The sequence below is a fragment of the Eufriesea mexicana genome, unplaced genomic scaffold (assembly GCF_001483705.2).
Source record: "Eufriesea mexicana isolate 0111107269 unplaced genomic scaffold, ASM148370v2 scaffold395, whole genome shotgun sequence".
NCBI classification, from domain to species: Eukaryota; Metazoa; Arthropoda; class Insecta; order Hymenoptera; family Apidae; genus Eufriesea; species Eufriesea mexicana.
Genome location: NW_016908583.1, coordinates 33,303 through 51,570, shown reverse-complemented (window position 1 = coordinate 51,570; position 18,268 = coordinate 33,303). Strand labels below are relative to the sequence as shown.

At 26.0% G+C, this 18,268-nt stretch overlaps 4 protein-coding genes across 6 annotated transcripts; 2 read left to right on the top strand and 2 right to left on the bottom strand.

The window, feature by feature from the left end:
• Positions 1 to 385: 385 nt before the first annotated feature.
• On the bottom strand, positions 386 to 5,307 carry LOC108545364 (ATP-dependent RNA helicase DHX36). Of its 2 annotated transcripts, none has more exons than XM_017896934.1 (15): positions 5,237 to 5,307; positions 4,729 to 4,792; positions 3,725 to 4,282; positions 3,381 to 3,570; positions 3,123 to 3,297; positions 2,889 to 3,037; positions 2,745 to 2,829; positions 2,482 to 2,677; positions 2,134 to 2,398; positions 1,756 to 2,048; positions 1,241 to 1,667; positions 953 to 1,164; positions 801 to 880; positions 628 to 719; positions 386 to 553 (listed from the first exon to the last, which is right to left on the bottom strand). In XM_017896934.1, exons 2-15 carry the CDS (start codon positions 4,739 to 4,741, stop codon positions 457 to 459), a joined length of 2,832 nt encoding a protein of 943 aa, XP_017752423.1. In that variant the 5' UTR covers positions 4,742 to 4,792; positions 5,237 to 5,307; the 3' UTR covers positions 386 to 456. The 2 variants fall into 2 exon arrangements, with proteins under 2 accessions (XP_017752423.1, XP_017752422.1); XM_017896933.1 differs by having other exon boundaries at positions 4,729 to 4,811; positions 5,237 to 5,266.
• Positions 5,308 to 5,451: 144 nt separating this feature from the next.
• On the top strand, positions 5,452 to 10,944 carry kri (uracil phosphoribosyltransferase krishah). The gene is made up of 7 exons (XM_017896935.1): positions 5,452 to 5,599; positions 5,747 to 5,789; positions 6,108 to 6,257; positions 6,321 to 6,465; positions 6,539 to 6,669; positions 7,095 to 7,158; positions 10,822 to 10,944. The coding sequence occupies exons 1-7, from the start codon at positions 5,463 to 5,465 to the stop codon at positions 10,842 to 10,844; spliced, it is 693 nt and encodes a 230-aa protein (XP_017752424.1). The 5' UTR covers positions 5,452 to 5,462; the 3' UTR covers positions 10,845 to 10,944.
• A 758-nt stretch (positions 10,945 to 11,702) lies between these two features.
• LOC108545312 (SH3 domain-binding glutamic acid-rich protein homolog) lies at positions 11,703 to 15,301 on the bottom strand. Of its 2 annotated transcripts, none has more exons than XM_017896856.1 (6): positions 15,077 to 15,301; positions 14,053 to 14,235; positions 13,716 to 13,862; positions 13,469 to 13,509; positions 13,063 to 13,300; positions 11,703 to 11,721 (listed from the first exon to the last, which is right to left on the bottom strand). In XM_017896856.1, the coding sequence occupies exons 1-5, from the start codon at positions 15,119 to 15,121 to the stop codon at positions 13,135 to 13,137; spliced, it is 582 nt and encodes a 193-aa protein (XP_017752345.1). In that variant the 5' UTR covers positions 15,122 to 15,301; the 3' UTR covers positions 11,703 to 11,721; positions 13,063 to 13,134. The 2 variants fall into 2 exon arrangements, with proteins under 2 accessions (XP_017752345.1, XP_017752346.1); XM_017896857.1 differs by lacking the exon at positions 15,077 to 15,301 and adding an exon at positions 14,729 to 15,027.
• A 426-nt stretch (positions 15,302 to 15,727) lies between these two features.
• RpL37A (ribosomal protein L37A) lies at positions 15,728 to 16,687 on the top strand. Its single transcript, XM_017896863.1, has 3 exons — positions 15,728 to 15,797; positions 16,268 to 16,396; positions 16,539 to 16,687. Exons 1-3 carry the CDS (start codon positions 15,795 to 15,797, stop codon positions 16,683 to 16,685), a joined length of 279 nt encoding a protein of 92 aa, XP_017752352.1. The 5' UTR covers positions 15,728 to 15,794; the 3' UTR covers positions 16,686 to 16,687.
• The last annotated feature ends 1,581 nt before the right edge of the window (positions 16,688 to 18,268 follow it).

Genomic DNA, 18,268 nt, shown 5'->3' with positions numbered 1-18,268 from the left:
ATTTTGCTCGCACATAATGCATAGAACGTTATTAATTACATTTTCTCCATTTCGAACTACCATTTTAAAGCTTACAATTTATAGATTAATATAACGATGATATTACTCGATCATATCACGAAATGAATAATTTTCTATAAATGTAGTCAAAATCAGTAGTGGTGAAGTATATTATAACGCGTAGTAGAATTCGAGTAAATTTAAAAATTAAATTTATATGATCCATATTTTTCACATTTGTTTTCAACATTTTATTTACTGAATATATATTATACACTTCATATACTTGTACCTATTGTAGTTATAATAATACTATAACGAATTATTAATTAACCGATTATTTTATTTGAATACTTTAAATATTTACTTAACACAAAGAATTAAAAAGAACGCCAAGAAGCTAAGTTTCTCTAACTACTACGTATACACTAAAGCATGAATATTGAAACATTGTATTCATTCGTAATCCATCTTATTATTTCTATATTTTTCATTATCACAATTGACAAATTTTATGTCTTTATCTCTTAGGCAAACCAGGTCTATAATAGCACTGTGATCAACAAATAACATTAGTGTTTCTTACAAACAAATAAAAATAAACAAATATTTAAACATAAAACTTACTTCATTAGATCACCTTCGCAGCTATCCCAACATAATACATCTGGATGTGATATTTTATACTCTAACAGATTATTAAATTGTTTTTGTAATCCCTATAATTAAAATATAGATGAGTCAGTATAAGTTTATGTCAAGTAACAAATTTCGTATCATAGATATTTCTATTGTAATACCTGAATAAGCTTTACAGTTTCTATAGTGCAAACAAGATTTTCAATATTTCCTAAACTAAAATAATTTTTTTTTTTTCTTTCTGAAATAGTCGAAAATATTAATGAATAGATGTTAATTAAATATAAATTGCATAAGCTGCAAATCCACCTACTTCTAAATATATCCGCACTAGCAAATAATAAAATTGGTACAGTAACACATGTAGTGTCATGCAGATAAATTGATGTCGATAATCGCTTTGTAAAATATGTAATATATGGACTAGGAAATCCAATAACTGAACAGTTTACACTTGACGGATGAACAGCGACTGTGAGTCCATCTTCGGGAGTAAATGCACGACTTCCACGGATTGAATCATTGCTGGAAAACCCGAAATGAAATTTATTGTCTTTCTATTTTCATTAAATGTCGTTATTATCTTAAAAATCATGCGTACGTTATAACAGCAATATTGGGGTATAATCCAGCACATACTATTGCTTTGATCAGTAATATATTTTTAGAGTTTCTGTTAACTTCAGCCGCATTCGGATTTTTTTCTTTCATAAACTTCATGTTACATAAATGTTCGGCAAATTGATTTTTCATTTCACAAAGAAGTTTAAGCGTATTGAAAGAAAGAAAATATTTCTGACAAAACATGCTTGCTACTCCACCTTTGTACGCTATTTCAAATCTCCTTAATGCTTCATAAAAAGCAATATGATCGCTAAATTCGTACATACTTAATTCAGTTTTTCGTGTTTGTGCTTCATCCTGTTTTCCGAAAGGACTGAAAAATGCATCTTTAAAACTAAGAGTTGCAGCGATTGAAAAAATTGGTTGTACACACGAAAATAGAACTCCCCATATAATCATTTTCCCTAATAAAAATAAGAAACAAAATGATTAACGTAAAAACGTACCGAAAAAAAGTTATGTAAAATTACACGTAATATATAAAAATATTACCCATTCGTGGATCTAGTGGCAACTGTGCCAAATGATACCCTAAAGGAGTCAACTGTTCCTCATTATCTAATGCATTCAGTTTTCGAAGTAAATCCAAAGAAATTTCTATAATGTCCAAATTTGGGGGATCCATAACATTAGTCAGGAAAGTTTTAACTGGCCCCAATTGTAAAATTTTTATTTGTAAAATAACTAGCTCCAAACGGCTCCTTAACATTTCAGGTAATGGATATGGCTGAAAGAACCTTTCTCTAGTTTTCGTATACAAATGATAACAAATACCAGGTTTTACTCTAAAAAGAATGTAATGTATGGCTATTGAAACAAATATCTTACATGACAAATCGATCTGTTAATAATTTTATTGAATCATCTTACCTGCCTGATCTTCCTCTTCTTTGTTTAGCATTCGCTAACGACTCCCATTCAGGTTTTAAAGTTTCAATATTTTTTGCAATATCAAATTTATCATACTTCATTTTTCCGGAATCAATAACATACACTATATCTTCAATAGTTATAGAAGTTTCAGCTATAGGAGTTGAAATAATTATTTTCCGAATTCCATCGGGTGGTACTTCGAATATGAGGTTTTGTTCAACAGTTGGCATACGAGAATGGAGAAGATAGATAACATATTTATCTAGATATACAATAATTTTTGTAAACTCTAAACTTATTATGAAATAAGGATTATATACGAATTACTATGTTAAATATACTTGCCTTCTGAATACCACAAAGATTTCAACAGCATAGTATATAATTTAACTATGTCACTCATACCAGGAAGGAAAACTAAAATAGCTCCAGGCTCTTGTGTTACACAGATGTAGTAAATTAATGTTTGTATAAGTTCAAGAGACATGATTTCACTACATGGTTGCATCAGTTCGTCAAGAATGTTTTGTGGATATTTTCCCTGTACCATAAGTAGGAAAGAAAGGGAAAAGTAAATACAACACATGTAAGTATGTAAGTATACTTACTTTAAGTTCGTTTATACATTGCTCAATACAAGAGTCAGATGAATCGTAAGAATACTTCTTACGTATTTCCGATTTAAATTTAAATCTGTAATTCAAATTATATTGTAACTATTTATCTATATTATTTTTTATAAATAAACTTACTCTGTAAACTTCAAAACATCCTCTAAATAATATTCTTGCACTGGATAAGTAAACCCTGGAATATGGATCATTGGGCAATTATCATAATATTCCGAAAACCTTTCGGAATTAAGTGTTGCGCTCATTAAAAGAACTTTTAAATCGGATCTCTACAAAATAATTTTTCCTTATATAAGAAAATATTAATATTAATGCTCAAATTTATTATCAAGCTGTAAATCAAATTAAACGTACTTTAGGAATAATAAACTTCAACAAAGTAAGGATTAAATCAGTTTCCATAGACCTCTCATGAATTTCATCCAATACAATATGAGAATATTCTTTCAAAGCTGGACTATTTTGTACAAATTGCAATAACATCCCAGTTGTACAATACAATATACTACCTTTTCTTCTTGGTAATACTCTGTACATAAAAGAAAATATAATTATTACTTATTATATTATATCATATCCAAGTAGTAGAAGAAATAAAAAATAACAATATACTTTTCAAGTCGGACTTGAAAACCAACAGATGTACCAATGTTTTCTGCTCTCTCAGCTGCAACTCTTTTAGAAACAGATATAGCTGATATCCTCCTAGGTTGAGTACAAATAATCTGTGTAATACTACCATTACCTTGTTCAATTGCATCATCTAATATGTACTGAACAATTTGTGTTGTTTTTCCACAACCTAAAATATATTTTTACAGTGACTATATCTAATAACATATACATATCACAAAACATACATTAATCAAGTAACCAATAACATAAATATATTTAACCTCATATGATTTAAAATTAATTATATTATTTATATAAATGCTCTGATACTAAATATTTACCAGTTTCTCCACTTATTAAAACAACTTGATTTTCTCTAACTAATTTTAATATTTCTGATCTTTTCTCATGTGATGGTAATTTTGATCTAAACTGTACCATTTTCTTATATTCTGGCAAAGATTGCTTTATTTTATATTCTTCTAACAATTTGGCATCTAGATTAGTATCTCTTTTTAATTTTGTTTCAATCATTAAAGCGCTGGAAATATTTTCTTGTATGTTACCAGATAACATTTTCATAAACCTTCTTTTAAATTGAGAATCATGAATATGTATGTATTTATTCTCCAATGTATCATCTATATCTTTAGTGTAAACATCGTTGTATAATTTATTATAGTGTCTTTCAAAATTTTCTATTACAGCCATAATTTTTTTCTTAATATGTTCAGGTAAGTTAATAAGTCGAACTCCAGCTGTTGCTGCCTTCCTTTTAGCCATGTCTCTGTAAAACAACCCTATTTCTTTGCCTGTTAATCCAGGTGGGTATCTTGGTCCTCTACTATGTCTTTGGCCATTACGATAACCATTAGACTTAGAACCTTCACCTCCATGTCCTAAACATCAGTTAAACGAGTGATATTTTAAATACACATTTCTATCAAGAAACACTCTATATAATCATTTTTAATTGTAATAATTTAATAATTTACTAATTTAGTTAATAAAATAACTAAATTTAATAATTTAATTTAAGAATTATAATAATTTAAATTTGCAATGTATCTAAATATTTTTGCAAATTAGAAATGTATTTTTCTCCATTTTGCCTTGTAATGCTCAGACAGTAAATCAGTAGACTTTTTACTTTTTGAATACTTTTACACAATGTTGAATAATACTATATTGCATATGACATTACAATAAGCGTGTAGGTACAAAACACAATAAATTTATTAACTTGATAGGTACCAAAAAATAAAAAATTTGCTTTATCCAATTTCATCATTATCAAATTTCAAATCAAAACAAATAGAACATAAGTTTTGTTTACCGCATTTACCTTTTGAATACATTTTTCGTGCTGTCGAAGGATGTGACGTTCCTATTTCACCTAACAAATTCACCTACCAGAAGACTAATTATCTAGAAATAATATACTATTGATTTTCACTAAAAGTATCTCTAAAGTTAAACGATTGGTGCATACTACATCCAATCAAAATTTATCTAATGCACAAATTGTTATCACTTAATACATAATTGACTTAGTTCACAAAACCACAAAAATCATATTTAAAAAATACATATAAAAGCTGCTCAATCAATGCTTAAATCTGATAGCAATCAACTAAAGGAATGTATAATTGTATTTAGATTGAGAATATATGAAAACAACTTTAATATCTCGAAATTATACTTTCCTCACTAGTATTACTTTATAAAATTAAATCTAGCATAAGGAGCACGTTAGTAATAATTGTATATGCTGTACACAGACGAAAAGATAACTAGCGGGATAACATAAAGACAAGAGACGTAAGTATTTCACTTGTTTCGTCTAACTCCACCTTTAGTCTACGCCACCTACGCAACCTATGTGTATGCTATCGCTTTATCACGTTATCTCACTCAGTCTCCTTTCTTTATAATTGTATTAGAGAAGTTGGACCTATTGCGTTGTAGTTATTTGGACTTACATTCTACTAAGTAACTGTATATTGAGTAGTACAGTGATCATCATTTACTTAATAAGATAAGTGCTAAGTAGTGGTGCATGCATATTTAAAATCAAACATGGATACTACGGAGGTAACAACAGTTTCAAAGAAATTAAGCGAGTGCAGTGATATTAATGATGTTTATGGACCGAATGTAAAGATTCTTCCATGTAATAATCAAGTGAAGGAATTGCAAACTATATTGCGAGATAAGTAAGTAAATTAATACAGAAAATTATATGATTTGGCACATACAAGTGTTTCTTTTTTTAGTATTAAAATGTCGGCCGATTGTTGGTACATTATGTTGTTTGTCTCTAATTACAGAAATTAATGGGTACGATACACCTTTGTTTACAGAAATACCACGAGGAGTGATTTCAAATTCTATGCTGACCGTTTGGTAAGATCGTTCTCTTGTTTTTTTCTTTTTTTCTTTTCTTATTTAATTATTGTCCCAAACATTTGGAATTAAAAATTTAATAATAATCGCAAACAAATTATTTTATTAATCGTGACTATTCTTTCATCTTACAGCTCATATTTTCATAATTTTGTCAGAAAGATATAATTATTATTAATAAAATTTAATACAGAATTTATTACAAATATATTAGTTATATCAAATAGATATTTTTATATTAACATTTCTTTATTTTTTCTAAAATGTATATTTATAATAAAAAAGTAAGAAATTACATAATTAATTCAATATTTTTAGATAAGATTAGTGATAGAAGAAAGTTTAAATCAATTACCTTTTTTTAAATGTGTGGTAACTACACCAACTGGTGCCAAATACAATGGTTTAAGGTATCAAAAAGGAAATTGTGGGGTATCTATAGTAAGAAGTGGAGAAGCCATGGAACAGGTATAATACAAATTTTATTAGCAATGAAATTGTTAAATCATATTAATTGTCCATATCTTTCAGGGTTTAAGAGACTGTTGTTGTAGTATAAGGATTGGGAAAATATTAGTTGAAAGTAACATAGACACACATGAAGCCAAGGTAGTTTATGCAAAGTTTCCAGATGATATATCTGAAAGGAAAGTTTTATTAATGTATCCAATAATGAGTAAGTATAAATTGTACGTTTAAGTTTTTATATATATTATATTATAAGATCAGTGTTTTATTTCAAATAAAAGGTACTGGAAATACTGTCATAAAAGCAATTGCAGTCCTGAAGGAACACAATGTACTTGAAGAAAATATCATTTTATCAAATTTATTTTGTACACCAATTGCAGCTAAAACTCTAGTTACTGCCTTTCCTCAGGTATGTATGTTTATTTAACTGTATTAGTAATTAATATAATCATTTTATACTTACTAAATAAGTTTTCTTTTCTTATATAGATTATAACATTATTTTTACAACTTTTTACTAAAAATAAGATACTTCTTTTATGTAAATATGATGTTAAAACAAGTATATATGCTTTATTCGATCTAAATACTTTGTAGATAAATATTATTTAATTAGTTTTCTATAATTACTTTTACTTTTTATCAATCTTTAAGAAAATGAGTTATGCTTACAAAATTTTTCATTGGTTACACTAATTAAATTATTTCATTATACATATGATACTGTCATATTAGATATACATTAACAAATTCTGACTTTTAACTAATTATTGTAAATGATATTTAAAGATCACGAATATATTCTAATATTTTGAATGAAATTGGACTTTACAGATGAAGATTTTGACATCGGAAATTCATAGCATTGCCCCAAATCATTTTGGACAAAAATACTTTGGTACGGATTAATTAAATTTTATAAAGAGAAAAAACATTGCATGCTATTGAAAAAGGTCATATATTATAAACAAGTATAATATTGCATAATATTTAATTTATTCGTAACACTGGTCAATGAATTTAATAAGGATAGTTGTGTAATTTCATTTTAGTATTGATACTTGTTTAAATTACACACATGAAAAATTGTATTAATATAAATGAACCAGAAAAACAGATATTATACATATGACATGAAAATGTTTCTTGAGAAATGTACTGTATTAGGGGCATCTTTAATTTATAATTTTCTATTTGCGATTTATTGTAGATATTCGTGATATTAAAGTGATGAAAGGAAACCTTTGTAAAATTTTATGAACTTATCAAATGGGTATCTCAGAAATGTGCAAAACATATGAAAAGAAAATTTATGATTATTTCTTAACTAATTTACGAGTGTGCATATATGTATGTATGTATTTTGAGATCACATGAATCTTCTGCAAATAGATTTTCTGATGTTATTATAAGGTTATAAGTGATATGTTCTATTACTATTTAACTAAAATAAACCAATCATATATTGATTGAATAATCTTTTCTGCATAATATATCAATTACAGCATTTTTCTGTTTTTTTGCTGTGGATACTATAAACCATGAATTTTTACTGAACAAATATTCCTCTACTAATATGCATCAAATAATGCACAAAATATAATGTTTCATGTAATTATTTATTAAAATTATGATATATAACATTTTTTTGAATGTTAAATATTTTAAAAACTATTTAATTCTTTTGGCTTTTTTGTATTGCTATATATGATACCTTAGATAATTTCTATTAATAATATTATAATTTATAATATGATCTATAATACTAGAAATCTAATATAATAATTATTTAACAATTATCAATAGTTCTCTATAATTGTAACAGAAAATATAAAATATTGCAAAATATTATAATACTATTTGTATGGTAAAGCACAATTTTTATTCAATAGTTAAAAATACATTTTGCATTAATCATTTAATACATAATTTACAAGTGCAGAGTTAAAATAATGATCTTAAGATAAATTTTTTGTTAAATATAATTATACATTCATAAATGAGAATATTTTTTAAATACTTTACTTTTAAGTACATGTCTTAGATTAAATTTGATAAGCAATGAAACATACAGGATGGGTCACTTAAACCAGATCACCCTATTGCTTTTCATAATAGTAAAAATAATGTCAGATCAAAGTTACTTGATTTTAAAGGGACCGTGTTATGATGTCAATATTTTTTCTGCAAATTAAGACAAAAGAAATATAAAGGTTAAACGTGTTTTTTTAAGTGGAATGATATAATTTTTTATTTACATTTTGATAAAACATTTTAAGAGAAGTACAATTGAAAGTAATTCGAAGTCACTTCAGATGAACTACAATGAAAAATAAATTATTTCAAGACACGTTTCGAATATAGTCGAAAATATCTTGTATATTCTTTTGTCGTTGGTAGGTCATCCTCGTTATCATTATTATGGATCATAAAACATAAAGAAAACTACATTTAATCGCAGCGTATATTTATCTGTATTTACGTATGTTATTTCTAGTTTGTTTATCGACTAAATTGTGGATCTACATGACCTTCAATTTTGTTCAATTTGTTCAGTTTTCAAAAATGCGTTATTTGAAAAAGAAAGTGCTAGATATTTATACGAACGTGGTAAAATTATGAGGAAATCAGTCCGTGTGTATAGTGAAAGATTTACCGATCGTGTCAGACTATCATAGTCTATCTTCAAATATGTTATAAAAAATTTGAACAAACTTGAAGGGTACATAACAAAATAATTCGATTATGTTCTGTGGCCTATAATAACGATAACGCGAATGACATACCAGCAACAAAAGAAGATACAGGATGTCTTCACAGTATTTTAATTTTTTCTACTTCTCATTAAAGTAATTTCAACTATCCTAATTATATTTATTTTAATATATGCTAATAGTGTGTGAACAAGTATAAATTGCAGCATAATATCTAACATAAAATTAAATATAAGTTTATAAAAATATACACCAAAATTATATATTACAATGTTGCAGATACTGATGTATTTACATAATGTCACTTTTTATGAATATGTACAGAACTAAAATAATTTGTTGTAAAATCAGGAATCATTTTATTATGTTTTGCTGAAATACATAGTTAGTTTAGTAATAGTATATTAATCAAATTTTTTATGTGATTGTTAAGTAGTATCTAGAATTAATTATGCAACTTATATATCTAATACATTTTTTGTTTATATATAATTATTGTTATCTCTCATACTTGTTTCCTTTTTTATTAATTTTAGTTGATCATTGTATCTTTAATCTCTCTCCCTCTTTTTCTTCTTCTCTTCTTTCTTCTTTTTCTTGTATCGCAAAACATACATGTAATGTGCCTATAAAGAGAGCTACATTACAGTATCTAAAACAATGATTTTAAGAACCATATGTACATTACTACTATATGATTTGAAGGTACAAAAATGTCTGTTGTGTCAATACATTTCTTATATTGTGAGTTATGTACCTCAAAGTAATTTTCATCATTTGATAGTGTAGTAATATTTATATTTACAATAAATTTTTATTAATTAATATATTGTATAATATGTACATCTTCAAAGATATGAATAAAATTTTATAGCAAATACTAATTACCTAACACAAGCAATCTAAAATATCTGAAACTTTGCAAAGAAGATACATATAATTTATTTTTATATATAAAGATATGGCTTTTGTGTTATTCTAAGATTTATTTATCTTTCACTTTGAGTAAAATGATGGTATCTTCCTATCATATACTTTTTTATTATTACATATTTTAAAAATTTAGTTTTGAAAAAATTTGTATTAATTTTAAATTTGTACAAATATTATTATCTTTTAATATTATATAATTAATGTATCTTTTAATAACTTATGTATTTAGAATTTGATAAAAATTTACTTTAGTGACTTTTAGTCCAAATAAACTTTCTCTTTTGATTTTTTGAAAAAAGATTGTATTTTAACATTAAAAAGAAATATGGATCGAGCAAGCTTAAGAAAGTAATGTATTTTGTATTAAATTTTTACAAGAAATGAAATTTAAAAAAAATACAGTATACGTGGACTGACCTCAACGATTTTAGGCCGGTGACATGCAGCGTTAAAATGACGTAAGTTACAATGTATCGCAAATCCTAACGTACGTTCTGGTGTAAATACGTTTATGAAAAATTAATAAATAATAATAATAAATTAATGCACATTATACCGTTGGTTAAATGCAGGTTAGTAATGTATAGTTTAATGTACGAAAATGTATTGCTGTGACATATGTTTGTGATATCCGTTGCAATGCAAATCGTTTCATCATTCTTGTGTCCCCAGTCATAGATTATATGATTTTGAATAACTTTTATCTGAACAATAATTGTCGCTCGGCCTTAGTATTTGAGATATTTGGAAAAATTATTTGCGTTACTACATTGAACTCTGCCTGTATTTGTGTCTGTATATGAATACATCGTAAAGTCACTAAATTAAATTTTTATCTAGAATTTTATTCATTGTAGATTTATAAATAATGTACATTAATATTCCAAAAATATGTTAACAATTACTGTTTGCAGGCTGTTCTCGTTTCATCGCATGAAAGACTACAAATATACAAGGGAAATATATTTGAAGAATTTGTTTCATAAACATTGTGTAAATGTTTAATTTTATTTCTTAACAAATTTTATTTAATAATAACCGCTAAAAAATTAAGAAATATATCTTTAAATGTAGCTACACCATAGGTTGCTAATGTTTCTCTAATTAATTTGTGATATAAATATAAACATAGATAACTAAAACAGTAGTTTTTAATTTTGCTTCCTACAAATTTGAAAATATATTTCTTAACATAATATTCAAAGGTATTTTATAATTGTAAATATTTTAATTTTATATGTATTAATGTTAGTCATTTATTTATTGTTAATACCAAAAATAAATATTTATTTTAAAAATGAAATTAATAATACGAAGAAATTTATAATTATTAATATTTAAAAAACAATATTAAATAGATAAATGATATATAAAATTTGTATGTAAATTACGATTACGATTTATTGTATTAATTTGTTAATTATGGAAGAAAGAAGAAAAAGCATTAAGATTCTATGAAGTAGAAATAATTTACTTACCAAAAACCATTTTTAGAATGAATAAATTCAGTATTAAGTCTGTAAATATTAATGTTAATGGTATATGCATTCTTTACGAATATATCATTAAATACATATATTATATATCTGTATAAATGATAAGATTGTATATGCTAAATTATTTAAACGTTTTTAAACTTCTACCATGATATTTATTAGTAAATTTTTATATGCATGTAACAATGAGTGGCATGATTTCTATATATTATGTATAATGAATATTGTTCTTATAAATATATATTTCAAATACATAATATTAAAATTTATTATCTGTGATGCTCATGTCCAACACCTATTGCCCGTGGATATACCATTCTATAATAAGAAGAAGATAAACATCTTGATTTGCACATGTGAAGCTTTATAATTTTTTTCCTAGTCTGATTTTAATAGCAAATACTCCATATTCAAAAGCTGCGGTACGCTATATTAAAATTAGTCAGGCTTTTTATCTCGTGCATAAATATAGTGTAATGAATGAACTTCGTAGTTTACATCTTCTATCATCTTACAATAAAATAGTTCATAACACTCGCATAAAGCTCAAAATTTGTTCGTGATTAATACTCGTCTGATCAATAAATGAGTACATTGTAAAACAAATTATGTTATGAGTAACATTGTATAGTTAAATATATGTAATTGGTATCAATTTTTGTGGAAACAATCATAAATAGGCCGTTAATAAAACTGTTTAAATTCTTCGTATTTCACTCATTTTTATCTCATAAGTAAATATTTCCAGCAAGAGAAAATTAAATCAGCTATAGCTGTATGTTACTTTATATTTTTTAGCTATTATGGAATATTATCTACAAATTAGATTATAAATGTAACAGTAACAAATTAAATTGTAATTTTGCGAGATATATCACGTGGAACTAAAAAGTCTGTTCTACATTAATTCTAACTTTCTTGGAAATAATATTGAGAATCATTTTAAGATGTACTTGATCATAAAGAATCGTTAGTGCGTATAATATCGGTATAACTTATTATAACTAATTTTGCATCGTCTTTTATAAGGATTGTATTTTATATAAAACTGAGTGTTGTACTGTCTGAATTTATTATACGAAAAGAAAATTTTGTTTAAATGTCATACAAAATGAAACAAATTAAGTTATTATAAACGGAAACTGTTCTTCAGTACAAATGATAAGTATACAATTTATAGCTTGTATCAATGATAAATATTATTACAAGATAATTATTAAGTAAGAAATTTGAATTAAAAATATAAATAATTTGAAAATATGTCTACCTAAAATTTATCATTATAGTTTTAATAACAGAATAAAAAAGCATTCTCAATACTGAAAATTTATTACTCCTAGTATATTATTAGAGCTGTATTTAACAGTAAGGTATTAAAATATGGTATAAACAATGTAAAATGTCAGCATAAGAAATTAAAAAATTGATATTATCTACTGATATGAAGAAGGATGAAATTCATTATGTTCTAATCAGACCTATTAAAAATCTGATTGCAAAAACATACTTAATTTCAAATATAAAATATTTCTATAAAAGTATTGCTTATATTTCATTTATACTGTTCATTCAATATACTTTCTGCAAAGCAGAAATGTTATCTTGGCAGTACCTTCACTCAGCCTTAAAAATGTGATAAATATAGCTTTTATAAAATACCCTTATTGGTGAAAAACCAAGGATGTCAAAGAAATATAAAATGTCCCACAACCATATGGGTTTATTTCACATTTACTCTTCCTTCTCTTGATCATTAGATTTTTCTTCATTTTTTTCAACATTTTCTTCCGTATATTCTGCAGTTTCTTCTTCAGCTTTTGTTCCATCATCATGTTCTATAGTTTGAGGTTCATCTAACTGTATATTTTCACTTGGTGGAATTGTCCTGTCTTCAACACTGAGGTAAGTATGGAAAAAAGTAATAAAATTATTTAATAAAACAAATTTTTATTTTTAAAACATGTTGAGTTAAATATTTTAGTTACATGTATTTACAGTTATAGTGATTAATCAATTTAAACGATTGATCACAAAATTATGTAATCAATGTGTCTATAATGCTTACCTTCCTGCTTGTACTGCAGCTGCTTCTTTGTCTGTGGAGGGCTAAAATAAACATGTAGTAGTTAGTATAGACAGGGTACAAATTTAGTGCCAAGGACAAAACACCGGCAAATAAACATAACTAAGATGATTAGAGATCAAGTTTACAAATAATGTTAAAAAAGACATATGTGTATAAATTAAATGACATGGATACATTTAACATTTCTTTTAGAATTATTAAACAAAATACTGTTGTAAGTATTTACCTCTCGACTTGTAGTATTTCCATTTTCTTGAATTTCTTTACTTTCATTTGAATCAAGAACAGTTTCCTTTGCACTAACAGGTGGTGCTACTTTCAAAAATTCTTCCAATTCATCTATTTCATTTGCCAAATCAAAATCTTCATAATCCTATGGAATAATTTATTATAAACATTTATAGTCAAAGAATGATATTTAGAAACTTTCTATTTAAACTTCTAAAAATCTGTACAAAGTAAATAAAAAACAAAGATAATATTCCAAACATACACTTCTACAATACTTATTATTATTTATATTGTAAGTTCTAAATTATTAAAATTTATATAATTACAATTACCCCGCAATATTCATCTTCATTAAATATTTGTGGAGGTAATGGATATTTACTATCTCTTGCAATACTATTAGCTTGCATAAACTCCTTTTCCATTTCTTTTCCTGGTTCTGTTATATCAATTATTTCATATTCTACATTTTTACTATCTAATATCATTAATACCCGTTGTTGTCTCTTTTTTACCTAAAAAAATGCAATTAAATATAAAATGTAAATATTTCTCTTCTGTCCTATCTAAACTTAACACACTATTAATGAAACACTAAATTTTGAACATCAACTATTTTATACACTGGTGCAACATGAAGCAATATGTTGGATTCGTATAAATTTATACTGTTATCATTTTATCAGCGACTGTTAATACTGAAAATCTAATAGCGTCAAGAATGATCGTGAAAAATGCGTACAACGGCAATACTGAAAGAGATCAAAATAAAAACCGAGCAAAAAGTCAAAGGCACATGATACAATAAGTTTTCGTTATGACAAAGAACGTAAACATTGATCAAATGGAATTATTACCCACAACCCATGACTTTCCACGAATACTTCGTGTACATTTTACGTTCTTCACGAGCATTTTCACTGCTATATGCATACATTTCCTATTCGGTTTCACGCAAAATATAACGTTCACACGGAACCACCCTGTTGTTAACTGAGTCTAACATACGTTTCGTCAATGCCAAATGTTATCCAATTAGAGGAAAACGGCATTTTGCTGGACACATATGAATTGTTGAATAGATAAATTGTGTCATGTGTCACGTTTGATAAAGATCTTCACTGGGCGACAGCGTCGATTGTTAATTGACACCTCAACCGTGAAATTTTTCGATGTAACCCGATACAATGTATGCGTGAAATATTGTAAGAATTCAAGTGCCCGGTAAATCTGGCATTCTCTTTAAGTCACACACATATATAAGAATTCACACGCATACACACATTCTCTCTTTCTCGTTCCTCACTCTCGAATAAAATATCTTTATATTTTTTGGTCACGTTCTTTCTCACTCACTTCCTTGTTGCCGCTGATACCCGATATGTAAATTTTAACGACCATCGTTATCCAGCACTTTTGTTACCAATTGACACTTTCGCACTTCTGCTTGGCGTATGCCACTGCTAGCGGTTTCGCGAAATGATAAACGATTAGAGAATTACTATAAGCTATTAGTCTACAGATTGCCGATGAGCAACACTGATTTAACACGTACGAGCCTGGCTAGTCTGGGATCCACTGGCTACGTCATTTCAGGCTGGTTTTCGAGCGTTCTCATGCACATCTACATGGCCAATCCTATTTTCTCGTGACCACGATCAAACTATGATTTCTTCGTCGATGTACACTTCATGAAAATGTAACAATTCTGTATTGAAGTCAACTACGTGACTACCATGAAAATTTTTTGATTAAATAAAACTAAATATCCGCCGTGTTTAAACTTTCTCGTATCAAAAGATTTCAATATAAAGGTGATTTGATTTTAACGATAAATTTAAGCATTTTTCAACAATAATGAAAATAATTGTGACCACATGCTGTCACATTTATTTAAAAAATACTCATGAGAGCGTATTTGTTTATTTTCTGTAATGCACGATTCAAATTCGCGCTATTCATGAATACACCATTGCGTTAATATTTCCGATGACTAGAGCACGCAGTGAATATCAGACTTTATAGTCCTTCTCCATTTCCGGTTCTTTTGGAACGTACTTTATATTTATGTAAGATGGTAAGGGTTGTTATTGCAAAATTTTTTATTAATCTTATTGAAATATTGATAAAATCAATTATGCTGCGTTAGAAAAAATCATTGATCAAGTACTTATATGTATATTTGTTGTATTATTTAATAATTTTAAATAGTACAATGTTTATATTTAAAAAACAGTCAATTTATCTTTTGATTATGATGTGATTGATTATGCTATGATTTTTAATTATTGAAAGGTAAAAAATATGATAAGTTTAATTCGTTTTGTAATAAAAGTTTGTGAGAAACATGAAAATAACATTATAAACATAGTTAGACTAGTTAACCTAATTGTGTCAAATGAGCATATTTTTATGTAGTTTAAGATGTACGTTTTTAACGATATTTAAATCAACATTTAGTTATGTTGATTGTTGCAATCAACAACAAATTTTAATATCACAGTTAAGAAGTATATTTACTTTATAAAATATATTCATTTGTATTAGGCGAAACGCACGAAGAAGGTTGGAATCACTGGTAAATATGGTACCCGATATGGTGCCTCTCTTAGGAAGATGGTTAAGAAGATGGAAATCACCCAGCATAGCAAATATACTTGTACATTTTGTGGCAAGGTAAGAAGTATATTTTATATTTTTGTAAGTATTAAATCAATCATGTTAAGTAAGCAAAGAATATCAAAACTATTTAATTGTATATCTCACAAAGAGTTGTGCGTACATTATGTTTTTTTCTTACTTTCTCTTCTTTATATAGGATGCTATGAAACGAAGTGTTGTGGGTATTTGGTCTTGTAAACGTTGTAAAAAGACAGTTGCTGGAGGTGCATGGGTATATTCTACAACAGCTGCAGCTTCTGTTAGGTCTGCTGTAAGGAGATTGCGTGAAGTTAAAGAACAGTAAATAAATATAATAAATATTTCATAACAATATTTTGTCAATATTATTTAAACCTTCAATTTAATCAATATTTAATTTTAAAATTTTAGTAAACTAAATTTAAGTAATTATGAATTATTTTGATAAAAGAATGGTATTAAAACAAAGATTTATTTTTGGTATATTTAATAGATTCATGACAATTTAACATATAATACATAAGATAAGTTTTTTGAAGCAGTATTTAATAATATAAGGTATAATATTACTGTTGTTTAGATTAGAAAGAATATTTAGAAATTACTTTGGAGGCACATCAAAACTAAGATATATATATAGTTACATTCATATTTTCTTTGTTCTAATAACTTTAAATTTCACTGTAGATACATAATTTTATAAATTAATCTCATAATTTTATAAATCTTTTTCTGTTTATTTAATTAGAACTTTTTATAAAATAGGAATATATCATCTTGACTAAATTAACTAATTCTTAAATAGGTATGGAATAAAAAATATATTAAAGTAGTAATCACTGAGATTAAGTATTATACACATATATTACTTAAACACAATAGAACATACATAGAGTATCTTATTGTCTTTGAAGGTATGTTCATTTTATTGTTTATCTCTATTATAAATGATAGGAAGCCATTTTTCGACTTCAATATTTATATATACATAAATTTTTATATAACAAAATTTTGTGACAGAGAATTTCTTAAAAATAAATTTTATTAATTTGTATGTTTGTGCCAATAAGTAATCTTTAATGTTCCAATGTAATTCTTACAATTATTTTCATTGATAATATAATTTTTATAAATAAATCTAAGTATTAGACTAAGATGAAGTAAAATAAAAATAATAAAACAATACGTATAAATTCACAATGTAATGGATAATTTATAAGATTAAAAAATTGCTTACAAATTATTATTGATTTTATTTTTTTCTATATTTTGTGCACTTATTTGAATTTAACTAAATTTTATAAATTTAAATGACTAACAAATTATCTACAAATTCTGCTAATACATCTCGTAATTAAACACATATTCAAATAATGTATTGATTTAATAAAAATCAAATCCTGTACAAAAATAAATACTATCATCTTGCATAGACAATTAAATATAGATATAATTAAGCAGTAAACGATAATTTGTTGCACCATCACCATTCTTTCATGTAACATAAGATTGAGTATATTCTTTGACATTAAGGTTGTCCTAAATTGAAATTTTAGTGTCATATATATTTTAAATATTATAAATGTCGTTTAATGTTTTCTCATTTAAAGTTACAGAACTGGTTGATTTTTTCACAACTTGAAATGTAAGTATAACTATTAGTCAACATTTTTCAGAAACAATATTTTATTCTGTTGACTACCTTCTTTCTTTTTTGCAGTATGAAAGATGTTTAACTTTAGTCTATAGTAAAGTAAGGGAAGGGCGCCAGAATCTCACAACAACATGTTTATATTAGTTACAAGAAATTGTTTCCATTGTGTCTTACTCAATAAGAATATTACACTTTAAATTTTCGGCACGCTTCAAATAGATAGAAAGTACAAAAAAAAAAAAAAAAAAAAAAAA